The sequence below is a fragment of the Coturnix japonica genome, chromosome 6 (assembly GCF_001577835.2).
Source record: "Coturnix japonica isolate 7356 chromosome 6, Coturnix japonica 2.1, whole genome shotgun sequence".
In the NCBI taxonomy this organism is placed as follows: Eukaryota; Metazoa; Chordata; class Aves; order Galliformes; family Phasianidae; genus Coturnix; species Coturnix japonica.
The window spans coordinates 19,242,159-19,258,700 of NC_029521.1; the positions used below are offsets into that span (position 1 = coordinate 19,242,159).

General features: G+C 51.4%; 1 protein-coding gene across 2 annotated transcripts; it reads right to left on the bottom strand.

Moving 5' to 3' along the window:
- Nucleotides 1-409: 409 nt before the first annotated feature.
- On the bottom strand, nt 410-14,397 carry ABCC2 (ATP binding cassette subfamily C member 2). Of its 2 annotated transcripts, none has more exons than XM_015867204.2 (32): nt 14,057-14,397; nt 13,474-13,647; nt 12,900-13,025; nt 11,957-12,091; nt 11,399-11,521; nt 11,187-11,242; nt 10,438-10,669; nt 9,572-9,753; nt 9,245-9,422; nt 8,799-9,053; nt 8,487-8,552; nt 8,270-8,407; nt 7,988-8,134; nt 7,631-7,715; nt 7,303-7,369; nt 7,008-7,134; nt 6,656-6,832; nt 6,368-6,535; nt 6,037-6,223; nt 5,803-5,935; nt 5,355-5,457; nt 4,890-5,109; nt 4,521-4,675; nt 3,808-3,963; nt 3,508-3,707; nt 2,936-3,062; nt 2,559-2,660; nt 2,341-2,484; nt 2,037-2,195; nt 1,657-1,823; nt 1,339-1,533; nt 410-976 (listed from the first exon to the last, which is right to left on the bottom strand). In XM_015867204.2, the coding sequence occupies exons 1-32, from the start codon at nt 14,096-14,098 to the stop codon at nt 847-849; spliced, it is 4,656 nt and encodes a 1,551-aa protein (XP_015722690.1). In that variant the 5' UTR covers nt 14,099-14,397; the 3' UTR covers nt 410-846. The 2 variants fall into 2 exon arrangements, with proteins under 2 accessions (XP_015722690.1, XP_015722689.1); XM_015867203.2 differs by having other exon boundaries at nt 9,572-9,756.
- Nucleotides 14,398-16,542: the final 2,145 nt, after the last annotated feature.

The following is a 16,542-nucleotide window of genomic DNA, read 5'->3' on the forward strand; positions in this document are numbered from 1 at the left end:
TGCAAGTACACACACACAACTTCCATCAGTGCTGCAGCTCTCGGCTTGATGCCCAAGAACAAAGCATCAAGGGTTTGTCAGTGGTAACTACTGTATTATGTGTGTGTGGTGTGTGCATGTTGGTGTGTTGTGCATATGTGCCTGCATTTCTGCAGCTTATGTGGGGTGCCCCAGCAGTGCTTACAATAGCCTCAGGGACTGCCTCATTCATTCGCATTGCAATCAAGGGGAGCTGCACCCACTGAGACTGTTCTTCCACCTTCACTGCCTGAGTTCTTGGCTGGGGCAAACTCCTGGGTCCATCTGTACCACTTGATTTGGACGCCCCCCACATTTATTTGCATAACCTCTGTACCACCTTCATCCAAACACTGGCCGGAATTAAAGCTGAACTGAGGCTTATTTAGCATAGCTTAAAATCAGTCTTTTAGTAGGAAGAGTAGAAACAGTTACAAGAGGTAAATAAATTATAACATTCACTTAGATTATACTGTCAATTTCATTCAGTAGTGCTACAGCATCTCTCAGCAAGATTCCCCTGACATAACAAAGTACAAAAACTTGGACCCCTGAGGGGTACATTGTTTCCCTGCTTGACATAACTCTTTTCTCTATAAGTTATGTAGCTCGAGACCCTCATGTACACAGCTGGCAGGGTGTAGCAGCAGGTAACAGGTCAAAGTCTCTATCTTTTGTCCCTGCCAGTTAGAGAAGTCACTCTCTCCACTTCACAGCTGTAGAGACAAAGTCCTGGGCAGTCCAGCTGCAGGGAGATTCAGGTGCTGGGTTGATGAGTCCCAGCAGGAGGGAGCTGCTCACACACAAGCTGCATGCTGTTTACGCCACCTACAGCGTGGTGGTTTCTGTGTTGGTGATGCCGGCGTCCTTTGCCATTGCAGAGAAGACGCTCTGCTTCTGAAGTAGCTTCTCAGGGCTGTCAAATTCCACAATCTTCCCTGCATGCATCACCATCACCCTGGCAGTGGGAAATGAGAACACCTGAGCTCCAGCAGTCAAAGCTGATAGTGCTGCTGGCAACAGCACCAGCGCACAGCTCTCATCTCTGTGCTGGATGGTGAAATGTATTTGGTGTCAATAACCCCTCTGTGGCCTGCTGTTGTAGAGGGTCCCAAAAACATTACTTCCCCCCCCCCCCCCCCAGAGGCATAACTAATACGTGACCATTTTCCCCTCCTCTGTTCTGCACTCCCAGAAACTGTACATTGCTTTCCTGGGCACTGCAACCACTTTTGCCCTCTGGCTGCATCCTTGCATCTGCTACTGGCTACCTCTCCCCACCCCAGGAGCCCTGAGCCCCATTCCTGTGCCCTATGGTACCTGTTGCTGTCCATGATGGTGTGGAGGCGGTGGGCAATGGTCAGGACGGTGCAGTTGGCAAACGCACTCCGGATTGTTGTCTGGATTAAGTGATCAGTTTCCAGATCCACAGCTGCTGTTGCTTCATCCAGGATGAGGATCTTGGCTTTGCGGAGAAGGGCCCGAGCCAGACACACGAGCTGTCTCTGCCCAACGCTGTGGGTAGGTAGGGGATGTGAGTTACCAGGTAAACAGGTTGCCCATCTGTCTCAGCCCCTCAGCCCACCACAACCCCCTCCTAGGCCCATGAGAGGGGCATGTTTCAGTTCCTTTGCTCACCTCAGGTTCTCCCCTCCCTCGCTCACGATGTGTTGCAACCTCTCAGGAAGTTCTTGCACATATGCCTTCAGGTGAGCTAGCTCGAGGGCCTTCCACACCTCCTCATCAGTGTACTGGTCAAAAGGGTCCAGGTTCATCCGCAGGGTACCAGTGAAGAGCACAGGATCCTGCCAGGGACAGCACAGAGTGTTTGCACCCACAGTGGTCATTCAGCAGGGCTGAATGCTTGCCCTGCTGCCTGCCCCTGGGCAGGGAGGTGGTGCTGATGGAGGATGCTCCAGGTGGGATCTCTGCAGCACTCAGGGAGGTGCTAAGGGCCACGGGGTGCCCAGGAAAGAGCTGTGAAGCTGTGGGGTGCAGAAAAGCTGGAGTTGGCTCACCTGGGGGATGATGGTAATGTTCTTGCGTAGGTCATGCAAGCCAATGGTCGCTATGTCCAACCCATCAATGATGATCTTTCCCCCAGCAGCCTCCAGTACACGGAAGAGGCAGTTGGTGAGGGAGGATTTTCCAGCCCCTGTCCGGCCCACAACCCCAACCTGTGGGAGCATATGTTTAGACCACCTAACAGGGCTGAAAATAACTGAGTGAGGGCTCTCATCTCCACTTGGTGGGCCTTCTCAAACCCAACAATGATACAGTGTCATTAGGGGAAGGGTGCGGTGCAGGCAGAGAGGTCCTCACCTTCTCAGTACTCTGAATATTGCAGGTGATCCCCTGAAGAACCAGCTCCAGTTCAGGTCGGTACCGAACTTTGTAATCCACAAACTGGATCTCGCCTTTGCTGGGCCAGCCGTGGGGTGGGCGCTTGTCTGTCACCCATGGAGCCTGGGGGCACAGGAGGGTTAGGGGGCTGCACTGAGCTGTGCAGCAGGTGTTGGCCAACACCCTGCTCTACTCACCTCTCTCTTGACCTTCGTGTACTCGTGCACCCGTTCCACTGCCACAATATTTGTCTCCAGCTCTGAAGACACCCGCACCAGCCAGTTCAGTGTCTGGGTCACCTGCATGGCAGAGCCACAGAGCTCAGTGGGGCCCGAGAACAACCACCTCCTGTTGAGAGTTCATCGAGAACATGCTCCTCCCCAGGGCAGCAAGCACCCCCATTACACACAGATACATGTTCCCCTGGTTTCAATCCCCAGGTAATCATTCTCTCCATCAGACACTCCAGCTAATCCCCTCTCCACACACTGCAGATGAATGTGGGGCAGCATTGTGCAGCCAGCCCAGAGCCATCATCCCAAAAACCTAACAGAAGAAACTTTGGTTGACTCACATTGAGGGCAGAGGAGACGGAGAGACCCACAATGCCACCTTCCAAAGAGTTTTTTGAAATCACAGCCAGAACTGCAGAGAAGAAGACCACCAGGCTCCCAACAAACTCCAGGCGGATGGCCAGCCATCTGCAACGGGAGAGCACAGGGCCAGCCAGTGAGACCAGCATCTCACCAGTGCTGAGCTCAGCACCATAAACCGGCAACAGAAAGTGACCCCATCACACTCCCACTTGACCTGGAGCATCGGCATCTTCCCAGGACTCACACTTGACAGCACAGCTCACTCCACCCAGGCTGTGCATACTTTCAAAATCACCCTGAAAAGCCTCCTTCCACAGACAGTGGCCCTATCCAAAGCTCTCCCAATTCCTACACAGACCTTCAGAGCACCTCCTGATGGAGCTGTAGGTGTCCCTGCTCATTATGGGGGAGATGGATTAGATGACCTTTAAGTGTCCCTTCCAACTCAAACAATTCTATGATTCTATGATTATGAAGGAGGACTTTAGCATCTCCAGAACCTCTCCCAGGACCTGGATGCAGAGTGCTGTGGCATAAGGAGCAAACTCACCTATTTGAGATTATCCAAGAGTAAACACTTTTCTGGTTGATGTCCATTGTCTTCTCGTTGTGCTGCAGGAACCGCTGTTGATGTCCATAGGCCCGGATGACAGAAAGGCCTGACACTGTCTCACCAAAGTGGGAGTAGATGGGAGACCTGGTGACGGAGTCCAGGCGCCGCAGCTGGCGTGATGTGGAGATGTAGAAGCGCTGAAATAAGGAACAGCTCGGTTACCAACACAAAGCCCAGCAGTGACAGGGACAGTGCTCCAGGCAGGGCAAGAGCTGCTCTCAAGCTCCAGCTACTCACCAGCACAAAGTAGTAGAAGATGCCCAAGGGAACAATAACAATAGTGAATAAGGGGGTGGCCAAGGCAATCATGAGCAATGTGCTAATGATACCCATGAAACAGTTGAGCCAGCTGCGGAAAGACATGGGGATGGTCTCATCTACTGTGAAGATGTCCTGTGGTGCAGAAAGAAGCAGGGAGAAGCAGTCAGTGACCCAAGAGAGAGAAAGAAACCCAGAGGCTTCACACATACTTGCAAAAGTATTGAATTAAACTATAGTGATGTGAAAGTCACAGCCACATTTAGGGTCACAGCTCCAAGCTTGGGAACAGCTGAATTAATGGAGAAGATTTTAATAATAAGACTTTGCAAAGTCCTTTACACTGACTGCATTTTTTTAGTTGGCCTTCTCATTGTCTCAGGACAGCTCTAGGCTCCAGCCCCTTTATAATTTACTCTGAACTCTCTTCAGTTTTTCTACATCCCTCTTGGCCAGGTGGACCCAAAACAGGTCTCAGCATCCAGCTGTGGCCTGCCTTGCACTGAGGAGATGAGATACAATCTCCTATAATTTGCTGGCCACTTTCTTTCTCATATATACAGTCCAAGATGTGGTTAACCTCATTGTGAGCCACACGTTCACCATATCCTTCTGCTCCACAGAGCATAGCACCACTCAACACTCTCCAGACCTGCCAGAACACCTTCTCCGTGTGGGGGCTGTTCTCCTACCTTGGCAAACCTGTTCACAATGCGGCCAGTGGGAGTTGTGTCAAAAAAGCTCATGGGAACACGAAGGATGTTACTGAGAAGCTGCTCGTGCACAATCCGGGAGGCCCGCATGGCACCGTGAGAAGACAGGATGGTTGCAAGGAACAGGAAGAGAGCTGCAAGGAGAGCACAGAGTGGTCAGCCCCAGCTCACATGTGACACAGGCCCTGGGCAGTCATGGGGCAACATGGAACAGTGAAGCTGTGTGATGTCCCACTGTGACATCCTGCATCCCATCTCCTCACCATGCCACAGTAACTGCATCTCACCAGCCTTATCCCTGCAGGACCACATCATTGAGTGAGCAGCACCTTGTGTCCCCACACTCACCCTGTGAAACCCCCAGCGCCCCAAAGACACCGATCCGCAGGTCTCGCTGCTGCACTGGGTAGGTCTCATTCTGGTAGCGCTCTGCATCATCGGTCCAGGCACTGAGCCACAAGTTGGTCCCCACATAGGCAGCATACTCTCCCACGTAGCTCATGGCAACACAGAAGGAAAAGACCAAACCAACAGCACGGAGGTACCGCAGGTACATAGAGAACTTCACCTGTGGAGAAGTTAAGCCCGTTATCACTGCCCAGCAAATCACAGCCAGTGTCACCCAACAAAACCTTAGACTTGCTGCCTCAGTCCTCCCTCCACCACACTGCACTGTCAGGGACCTTCACCATCAGCTCTATGCAGTACTGTGTCCTGGCTGCAACAGGGCCACAGGAAGCTGGCATTGGCTCCTCTTGGCAAGAATCAAGGTTAGTACCAGTGCCCCTCTGCCTCCTTCTCCATCCTCCTCACCTTGCCAGTTTCCACAGTTTCCTTCTCAATCAGCTTCTGGCCCTTTATCTTGATGGGCTCCTCCTGGGCCTTATTCACAGAAGTGGTGCTCTGCTTACTGATGCTGCAGGGAGGTGATGGGGACTGTTAGTATTGGAGTGCTGCTCTGAAGGTCCTGCTCTCGGGGTGCATCCCCACATTGCACTGGGACACCAGTGCTGGAGCTCTCTGGGATGAGTGCCCCTACACAAGCAGCTTTGAACAAGCTTTGTGGAAGACCACAAGGTCACAGCAAGGCAAGTAAAAGCAAGATCAGATGATCCTGACCCAGCATTAACTAGGGTTAGAAGCAGCAAGGGAAGTTCCCATCCCCTTCTCTGCAGGAATCTCCCCAGCAAAGCTCCCTGGTCTCCTAAAGAGCAATGCAGGAAGAAGGTGAGAGAGGGGAGGGCTCTGGCTGAGTCCCCACCTGCGGGTGAACTCTTTGCGATGGATGCTGGCCTCTCGCTTCAGCGTCATGGTCACCACATCATCGGGCCCCTCCTCCACACAAGGCTCCATACCTTCATCCCCCTGCTCTTCAACCCCATCTAAATCAACAGCTACAGACATGAGAATGAAGGACAGACCAATGAATCACATCTTGAAGCTTTCAGAACTTCAATACACACACATTTCCTGTACCCAGTGGTATTTCCAGTACCTGCTGTAGTTTCCTCTGCAGCACTCTCCTCCTGGCTGCCATACGAGTTCAGGAACTGGGCGAAGGCCCCCCTGTTTGCAAGCAGGGTGCTGTAGGAACCATGTTCAGACACTGCTCCTGCCACCAACACCACGATGTTATCAACCTGGGGCAGGAAACTGATACTGTGCGTCACCAAGATCCGTGTCTGCAATAAAGTGGCAGTGTGGTTGGAGGAGGTGAAATCAGAACACTCCTTGTTCCCCAAACCTTGGGCTAAACTCTTGGGCATCACAGTGCCAGAGACATTTCTGCCTGGCCGTGTCCCAGGAAGGAGGGCACAGATGCTCACCTTCTTCTGCAGCAGCCCTTTAGGTCCCAGAACATGCTCAAAGAGGTGCTTGCCAACATGTGCATCCACAGCAGATAGAGGGTCATCCAGGATGTAAATGTCCGCATCATTGTACACTGCCCTGGCCAGGCTGACCCTCTGCTTCTGGCCCCCACTCAGGTTAATGCCCTGAATGAGAAGGAATTTCCAATGAGCCCCAGGCTGCCACAGGGTGACAGCCCTTCTCTCTGCCACCTGTGTTCATCACATATTTGCTCATCCCTACTGCACAGTGCCCAAGGCTGATACCTTCTCTCCAATCTCTGTCTGGTCACCTGCAGGTAGTAGCTCCAGGTCTGGAAGGAGGGCGCAGGCCTTGATGACCTTCTGGTACCTAGCTTCATCCAGCTCTGACCCAAAAAGGATATTGTCTCTCAGTGTGGCATTCTGGATCCAGGCCTGCTGGGGGACATAGGCTAGGGAGCCCTGGGAGAGAGATACAAGAACAAGGTCATCATCAGAGCATCAGCCCAAACACGGCCACCTCCTGCCTCTCAGGACCGCTCTGGTCCCTCATCTGGGGGACACATGGTCACCCAGTGTCTGCCCTGCTGCCTGTTCGTAAGCCCCACAGCCCCTGACACCAGCCAGACACTCTCACCTGGATATTGATGTGTCCTTTGATATTCTCCATCTCCCCCAGCATGGCCGATATCAGCGAAGACTTCCCTGAGCCCACAGCCCCGACCACAGCTACCAGGCTCCCAGGTTTGATGTCCAGGGTGACACTGCAAAAGAACCCATTGAGCAGCATGTCTCCTGCACAGGACCCACACAGAGTAGAGCACAGCTGGGGGTTCAACGTGAATGGCACTTTAAGGAGATGACTGCCTTGCTCAACTAAAAGCTTAGAGGGAGAGGGACCCATCAGGCTCCATGTGGCACACAGCACTTACTCTCTTATCACAGGGTTCCCATCCTGCTCCCAGGTAAACGTGGCCTCTGAGAAGCGTACAGCACTGCCTGTCAGCAAAGAGATGCAGTTCAGGGCTGAGAAAGGGCAAGCTGGCCTCATCCCTTGCAACTGGGTTGGGCATCCCAACCTGACCAATCTGTACCAGCCCCAAAACCTTCCACGCAGCCCTTCACCTGGTTCTGCTCAGCTCCTGCCTGCACCTCTGAAATGCCCCATGGCTCCCAGCATATCATTATCTGCCTGCTGCTCACTGGGGCAAGGTGAGGCCAGCCAACAATCCATAGGGACTAAGCCAGAGCTTTACCTACCTGGGATGGAGTCATGATGGATAGACGAGGTGTCCAGATCCTCTCCACCCAGGTACCGCTCCAGCCTCTCCTTTGAGACACTGGTCTGCCATGGCAGAAAGAGGATGGCATGAGGCACAGCTGGGCATGCTTACAGGAGCCCCCTAAGCAGAGCACCCCATATATAGCCTACACTCAAGCATCATCCCCCACCTCTGAGCCCTAAGCCTGTGTCACACAGGTGAGTCCCATCCCACCCCACTGCCAGAAGAGCCCTGTGCACTGATCCCTGGGTGTCCAAGGCCCAGGACCATCACATATCTGAGCCCCATGTGCTGGCTCAGACAGAGGTATCAGGCAGTCCTCTCAAGGGCTGACCTGCACCAGGGAAGAGAGAACCATGGGCAGCATGGCCATGGGGAAGCGTAGCACATTGAAAAGGGAGATGGAGGTGAAGGCTTTCTGTGCATCCAGGACGTTGTTCTCATCCACCAGTACATAGACAGCAAAACTGGCCAAGGAGACCTGGGACAGAGAAAGCCACCATCAGTGCAGTTGTGTGCAGCCCAGGTCACTTGCTTTCCCCCATAGCAGCTGAGGTTCTCCATCTTTCCCATACCCTCAGGAAAGTGCAGCTTTCCCCAGCCTGCTGGCACTCACCAGGAAGGGGGCACAAGAGAACACGAAGATAGAAACTGACTGAAGGTATGAAAACTTCAGCAAGTTCTTCAGCTCACATGCCCGAATCTCATTGATTCGCTTCTCAAATGAGGGCTCCCAGGCAAAAAGCTTCAAGATCTGTGAGATAACCAGAGTGAGTGAGTGCTGGCCTCACTGGAATGTCCACTTTTCAAGGGATCCATACTCCACTGCTCACCTTGATTCCATTGAGGACTTCACCCATTATTTTCATGCGTTCATCCTTGTTCTTCATGTTCCTCACCTACAAACAGAAGAGCCAGAGGTCATGGCTACACCTCAAACAGATAGAGCTCACTCTTGGGAATGCACCTGGTCTGCCCTAGGGAAGGGAAGGGAGGGCTCCAGGACCCAGGGAGACATCCTATGAGTCTGGATGACCACCTCAACCCAAGACAGATGAACTTCCTAGTCTGGGAAAGATCTGCAGCATAACAAGAAATGCCAGAGGAGCAGGAAGAACAGGGAGAACCTTTCTCCCACCACCGACCTGTATGTGTTTGGACTTGTTGACCAGGAATCCATTTATAGGGATGAGCAGCACCATGACTGCAATGCCAGCCAGGACAGAGGGGCCCAGCTCTAGCCAGAGGAAGACGATAGACAAGATAATTTGCAGGGGTGATGACCAGAGCTGGTGAACAAAGTTGGCCAAGTCCATGAATCTTTGGGCATCAGCTGACATCAGGTTCACAGTCTCTCCCACTGTAGACTCTTTGCGAGTGGCACTGGACATGGTGAGTGCCTGGAGAGAGAAATCATGGTCAGTGCAAACCTTATGGGAGCAGAGCTGGGAAACACCAGGTCAGGCTGAAACTGCTTCTCAGATTCTGGTAACTATCAAATGTGCTGTTTGCACTGGGCTGGTGGGCAAGAGATGCTGGAATTCCCAGCCCAGCTGGGAGAAAGTGGGGATGGTGACAGAGCCATACCAACCTTCTTGTAGATAGCAGCAATGAGGCTGGCACGCACATTTGTGCCAAGCTGGAAGCATAGGTTGAAGTACTGCTGCAGGCAGAGGGACTGGAGCATCGCAGTCAGGAAAAGCAGGATGCTGTACAGGTACCCCTGCCAGGCAAAGGCTTCCGCATCTGACACAAAGGCGATCAGCAGCCTGAGGGGCAGAGAGTCCATGAGCCACCCACCTATAGAGACAGACCCAACAGGGTGCTCCAAACCAACACAGGCAGTTGGGTGCTGAGCACACAGGGAGGTGGTGGGGCTGGGAGCAAGGCCAGGATGGGGCAGGGAGGTGTGACTCACTTCAGCAGCTGGGGACTGACAAACACAAGCACATCATGTACCAATTTGAAAGCCACCGACATCATGAGGTTCCCAATGAAGGTCTTAAAGAGGGCTTTCATCAGCCACTTCTTGGGGTAATCCTTGTGAGAAGAGTCCCCTTTACCTCCCTTCTTCTTTTTCTTCTTCTTTGGCTGTCTCTCCTCCTAGAGGGAAGCCCAGACAGAAATAAGTGAATGGGTCCTATGGCTTTTGGCACCTGGAAGGATGCTTCCAGGGCAGCTACGTAGCCCCCAGATCAGGTGTCCTGAATGAAGCCCTGCTTTATCTCCTGTCATATTATCTATGTGTATTATGAATAAATTATAGAAAAAATCCTTCTCAGAAGGAGTGGTGATGCATTGGCACAGGCTGCCCAGGGAGGTGGTGGAGTCACGATTGCTAGAGGTATTCAAGAAATGTGGAGATGTGGCACCAAAGGGCATGGTTAGTGGGCAGGGTGGGAATGGGCTGATGGTTGGACTGGATGATCTTAGAGGTCTCTTCCAACCTGAATGATTCTATGATTCTCTCTCTCATTCAGAGTGATTTTCACTTAGACCTGGGGCAGGGAAACACAGAGACAAGGGAGCTACTTGTACTGCAAACTTGAGGGATGGCTCCTGTTCTTCTGCAGGGCATAAGGATGGAGAATATCACGGTATCTCAAAAAATATGGATCTAAGGAGGATGTGAAAGACCTTGCCACAGAATTCCCCATCCTTGCCCATGGCCCTGAAGAATCAGAGTCAGGAAACTCAGCAGTGGGGACTGCGGGGAGATGAGGTGACCCTACTCAACAAGGATCTCTGCATCTCGTGCAAGGCCACACATGGGAAGGGTTTTACCAGCACCAGGACGTCCTGGCTCTGGGCCTTGCTCATCCCATTCATGTGCTCTGTATCATGTTCCCGGCGTCTTTTCTTGCGTTTCCGTTTCTCTAATTCTTCCTGGGCCTTCCTCAATGCAGCTTTCATGTTCTTCTGAAAAGCAGCAGATATGGCCTGTGTCCTGTCTTTATCTTTCAACTCCCAGACATCTTCAATTTCCAAGGGCTTCCGATGGCCCTTGTAAACAATCCTGTGGGGCAGAGAGATCTCCCCTTAGCAAGTCTCCAACACTGCATCTGTAGGAAGGTCCATACTGCAAATACAGAGCTTTCAGGGTCTGGTCCTAACAGAGGGAGAGTTACAGAGCTCTCTGCAGCTCAAGCCCTGATTTGTGCTCACAGACTGGTGTGGCTGAAGCTCCCATGCAACTTTCATGCCACATGACAGAGCCATGACAGATCCCTGCTACCTTCAGGCTGGGCCTGATGCACCGAGTACCTGTGCACAGCAAGGTGGGAACTGTGCAAGCTCAGGCTGCACAGACTGCACTGATTACAGAGCTTCTCCTGGCCAGATCTTGGATGAGGCCCTCAGTCCTGCCCTGTTGGGTAGCAACCAGCCCACAGCAGGGAGCTGGAACTGGATGGGCTTTATGGTCCCTTCCAACCCAACTATTCTGTGATTCTATGGTTCACAGCAGCCTGTGCAGCTCAGCCCTGAGGCTTCCCTGCATTTCACCACCCAGACCTCCCCATAGCCCTGCTCACCTGCTGTACCACTCAAAGGTGACGGAGCTCAGGATGGAGGCTGTCACCTCTGGGTTCTAGAATGCAAAGAAAAGAGGAGTACTGAGGCATTGCAGGTGCTGAGATGAAGTTGACAAGAACTGACCAGCACCAGGCTGCAGCCTCCAGCTGTCCTTGTACCCCTTGCTGACACCTTCCTGGCACCCTCACCCACCCCTGCATGCACTTCATACCTTCTCTGCAATTTCTTTTGCTTCTGGGGATATATCTGAGAAGCCTGAGACAACAAAGAGCAGCAGCTGGAGCCCATAGGAGATGAAGAAGAGGACAAACCGCCGCACATCTGAGATAGGATCCTGTGGGAAAGTAGAGCCTAGGATGACTACTGGGGCTTGTCTCAAGGCCAACTGGCCCCCAGAAACAGCATCCAAATAAGGGCAGTCCCAACAGGGCAGTTGCAGAACTCTGTGCCCTGTCTCAGCTTCTTCTCACCACCCCTCTTTCCTTCTCCCTTCCCTCCTCCCAGATGTCCATAAGGGGAGAAATTAGTCCTGGTTTTCTCACACTTCCTCAAAGGGAGAGGGTGAATTTAAAAGGCTATTTCTCTTCCAGTTCCCATAGGGCAGCTGGGACCTCAGTAATGCCACTGAGAGCTTGTTCAGGGGCTGAGGTCCATAAGGGACTTGATGACCCTTATGGGATAATACCTTGGGGTATTCTACGATTCTGTTACTTTCTCTGGGGACAGAACAGTGCCATGGGGAAATATACAGTTTCTTGCCAAACCCAACCTGCAGTGCTCTCCGGACAAGGGACTGGAATGGCAGGATCCCACAGAGCAGGGACAGGATCCAGAAGCAGAACAGTACCACCGAATCTCTGCACAAGCAGAAGTGCCGTGCATAGTGGATCAGCAGGACCAGGACCTGTGAGAAGGAACATCACTGAGGTTTGGTCAGGGCAGCAGGACCAGATCAGCCTTTCAAACACACCCTTGGGGTATGTGTCCCCAGGCACTGGCACGCATGGTCTTTGCAAGTCCTACAGGAGCTTCAGAGTTCATTGCACAGGGCAAAGGTTTACTTCAGGGAGACATCATATCAAAATACTCATAGGAAAAACAAGGTCTGAGGGCACCCCGGCATTATGCTTTAGCTGCTCTCACCCCAGGTTCTTGGCCATGCTGTAAAGAGCGGGCATAAAGCAGTGCCCTGGCTCCTGAACATCAACTGCGTGCCTGGCATTACACAGGTCAGAGACCCATGGTTAACAGTATCTCCTAAACTTTGCACATGAATCCAACTGATAAAATAGCAATCATTAGCTAATTGTTGTGTTTGCATGTAAGTGTAGCTTCTAAGTTTTATGGATTTATTATACTGTTAGATTGGTGGGTAACTTCCACAAGATATCTACTACTCCTGCGCACGTGTTCCACTGCGCACATAGTTCCTGTGCCCTCAGTTCCCCAGAGGACCAGTCTCACATATCTTCATTCACAAATCCAATCTCTAATCACGAATCTCCTCTGCCTCAGAATTCTACGGCACTTCTCAATTCTTCCTTCCCACAGAATCCCCGCAGGTTCTCAGAGCTGCCCCATCCCCATCTCCCAGGCTGCTCCCCTGCAGATGCAGCCTCCTTCCATCCCCATGCTACTGAAGCTTTCTGCTGCCCTGCCATCTCATGCCATCTCTTTGGTGACACTCAGCACACTGTCCCGCTGACCCTTACCCATGTGACGATGTACAGGCTGGGGTTGGTGTACATGACAGCTGGCAGGGGGTTCTGCCCTGTGCCCTCTGTAATTGTCAAGACCAACTCTGCCACAGCTGTCATCAACAGCAATGTAGCCAGCACCTGTGTGGAGAGAAGGGCAGTTGTAAGGAGAGACCCAGCCCACCACATGCACTGGAAACCAGTAGGAGACAAAAAGACTGGATATAAAAGCATTAAGCCCTGTAGATCACTGCACCTTTTCCAACCCAAACCTGGTGCAAAGATCTTTCTTATGCCCTTTCATGGGAGCACTGTCATCATTTTAACCTTGAGGCACACAATAACATAATATCAGAGGCTGCAATGCACACCTAAGACCTCCCTCCTGGAGCATCCCAGCCCTATGCTGTCCTCTGTCCTAGGTATGTGTCATCACAGACTGCCTTCTGGGTGTTCCATCAGTGTTTCTTTGCTCCTACACTTCTCATCTGTTCATTCTTCACCCCACTCCAGCTTAGAAGCTTTCTACTCACCACTGCTCACCCGGGCTGCACCTGCTGCCCTCTGTGCTCCCTCAGCCCCACTCTACCTGTTTGATGATGTAGAGTTTGGTCAGAGATGATTTCTTGGATTTAGATTTGCAAATGGGAAGGAGCTGCCATGGAGCCAAAACCCAGAGGAAGCCGAGGGGGATCCAGACCAGCACTGTCTGCTGGAAGCACACCGGCAGGTCGGCATCTGGGCGAGCAAGGTAGGAGTCATTCTGGAGACAAGAATGGACAGTCAGGTCATAGAACCACAGAATCATAGAATATCCAGTGTTGGAAGGGATCTATAGACCAACCCCTGGCTCTGCAAAAGGGCCACCCAACAATCAGACCCTACATCTGAGAACACTGTCCAGGTGTTTCCCAAACCCTGTCAGCCTGGGGCTGTGACCACTGCCTGGTGAACCTGCTCCGTGCCCACTGCTCTCTGCAGAAGAACCTTTTCCCAGCACCGAACCTGATCCTCCCCTGAAGTCACTCAGGATCGCTCAGCCATCACCTGACTCACAGCACCAGCACTCTTATAGCTTCTATCCCTCCTGTTTCCACCCCACTCAGCACCCACCATCCTGACTTACTGCCCACCAAGCTCCCTACCCCAATGGGGCCAACACAGCCACTCACCCAGAAGACGGAGCCACAGAACTCCTCCAGAGATGCTGGCATGCCTGGGGCGGGCAGAGCCAGCAGCTCCTTCTCTCGTTCTGCTCAGTTGTGAGAGTCCTGGGTAGATGCTTGGAATAAAAGTCCCTACACACCCTTGGTCGGTGTCAGGATCAAATCCTGATGGCACACAGTTAATTGTTAACTTGGTGTGGTTGTGTAACTCTGAAAGCAAACCAGTGATCAAAAGGGCCTTGGAAAACCACATGAGTTCCAGGGAAGGCAAGAGAGGGAGGCTCAGAGGAGAGATGGAAGGGAAACTGCTGTCACAGACTCACTGCACCATAGAGCCATTGCTTGAAAATCACAGCCTTTATCAGTGTATACTGAGAAAGGTATATGGTCCCACAAGACAACCTGTGTTGGTGTGGTACATCTTTCCTCTGCTGGAACCACTCCAGCAACCCCCAGTACCCCAGTGACAGCCAGAGAGCCACACCTGGAGGGAGACTGGCCCTAAACCACCATCCTGCTACTCTGGGAAGTGGGGGCTGTAGGGGATGGGTCTATCCTAAAACAAATAGAATTTGCTTCATCTCACAGGATTTCAAGAAGCATTAGGTAAAAGGGCAGGGTGCACAGAGCAGAAGAAAACTGCTGTTTCATTGTTCAGTGTTTGTAGCTCAGGAGTCAAGGGTGATACAATGACTAATTGCTCAGGAATAAGCCCCTTGCCATCAATTGCAGAGGAAGGTCCAACGTCTAACCTGCTGGTTAATTATTATTACTTTGTCTGATTAAGTCCACTTCCCTTTTGGTAAACAGCTGTCCATAGTGCCAGGCTCTCCAGCCAGCATCAATACAGTACTGAGGAGAGCAGCAATCTGATGCATTAGACAAGAGATCACTGAGAGGAGCAGCCACTCCCTCAGATTCTTGTCGGTCCAGAGTGCTGATGTAATTTGTGAGGCTGAACACGTTCCTGTCCTCAACTTTTGGTCCACACCGTGTTGTTTCCCATCACCCAACCAAGCTGCACAGATCTTCATACATATTGTACCTCGGCTATGCCTAAACCCTACCTTTAATTTCCTGCTTATTTTTGTACAGTAGATGAGATCCAGTCTTACCAGTTCATCTTCACATACACGACCCTTTAAAGGTGCCCTTGTCCCTACCACATTTCACACTGTCCACTGGCCTTGCTTATAAGGCTCATAAGGGGACCTCTTGCCCCAGTTACAGCTTCCTATCCCCCCCATATTCTGTCCCCTCACTTGCCTTGGTTTTCAATGCATATCATAGAGCCCATCCTCTCCCAGTCTTTGCTCTCTCGTTCAGAGCTGAACAGCTTTCCTCAGCCCAGAATGTTTAAAACAAGCACATCCACTCTTCCTCCACCCTCAGTCTTGCAACATACTCATCCTCCTGAAAACCCTTAAAAGTCACCTTCGTATCCTTCAGCTCCTTCCACACAGCTTCTTCCACTACAATATCCAGAACCTATTTGCTGGGACCAAGCTAACTGAAGTTCCCACTCATGCCCCCACAGGGTCTGCTCCAGGACAGAGACTTCTGCAAGGCAATGTACAGATTAGTCCAGACCTCCTAATCTCTAAGAAGTTTATTTCTTTGCTTTCTTATGGTGCCTTTGAGTTCAAAAGCCTTTTTAAAACAATCAAAACTTTACACAAAAGAACCGAACTACATATACGATGACGGAAGGCTGCGTCAGCACAATATTCATGTTAACTGAGTTACAGATATCTTTAATCATCATGACTCAGGAAATCTTACAACACAAGCCACAATCTCTTAAATGCAATTAACTGTAAGTGAAATTGTTTCTACCAAGATTGAATCCTTCCTACTGAGTGCACATCAGCCAGCAGTGACCCCACACTATGCAGCTATAACCTTCCTAGCTCACATGTTGAGAATTGCCATCTACGTTCCCAACATGTGTTTTGAGAGACACTGATACCTCCAATGGATCCATGTGAAAAGAGGGATATGCTCTCCGACACAAAGCTCTGAAGTTATATTCTATAGGTACAGCTATAGGTTTTCAACTATCTGATTTTATTAAGGTAAAACTTAGACTTGGAAACTCCCTGTGAAAAAGCACCTCGGCCTCCCAAGGAATCACACCATATACCCCACCCTCCCCTTAACTTCTTTTATCTGTGGCCCAGGTTGGCCTACAGCTAGCTCACATCATCAGTCAGGTAATAGGAGCTTCTTGCCATATGGGCTCATCACCTCTACATATCAACAGCCTCTCTTTACCTAAGAGATGCTGGGTTTCTAATCCTCAGCAATCCTACTAGCTGACATGAACAGACCTTGTCTTCCTGCTGTGGCTAAAATATTTCTCTTTCTGGCACTTTGGATGTAATCGTTTTCTCTTCTGGTGCAGCACAAAGATTATTAATTCAATGTCCCCTCATGTGACTCTTATCTCTCTTCTGCTGCTCTCACATTTGGCCCTCCTGACACATGACTAG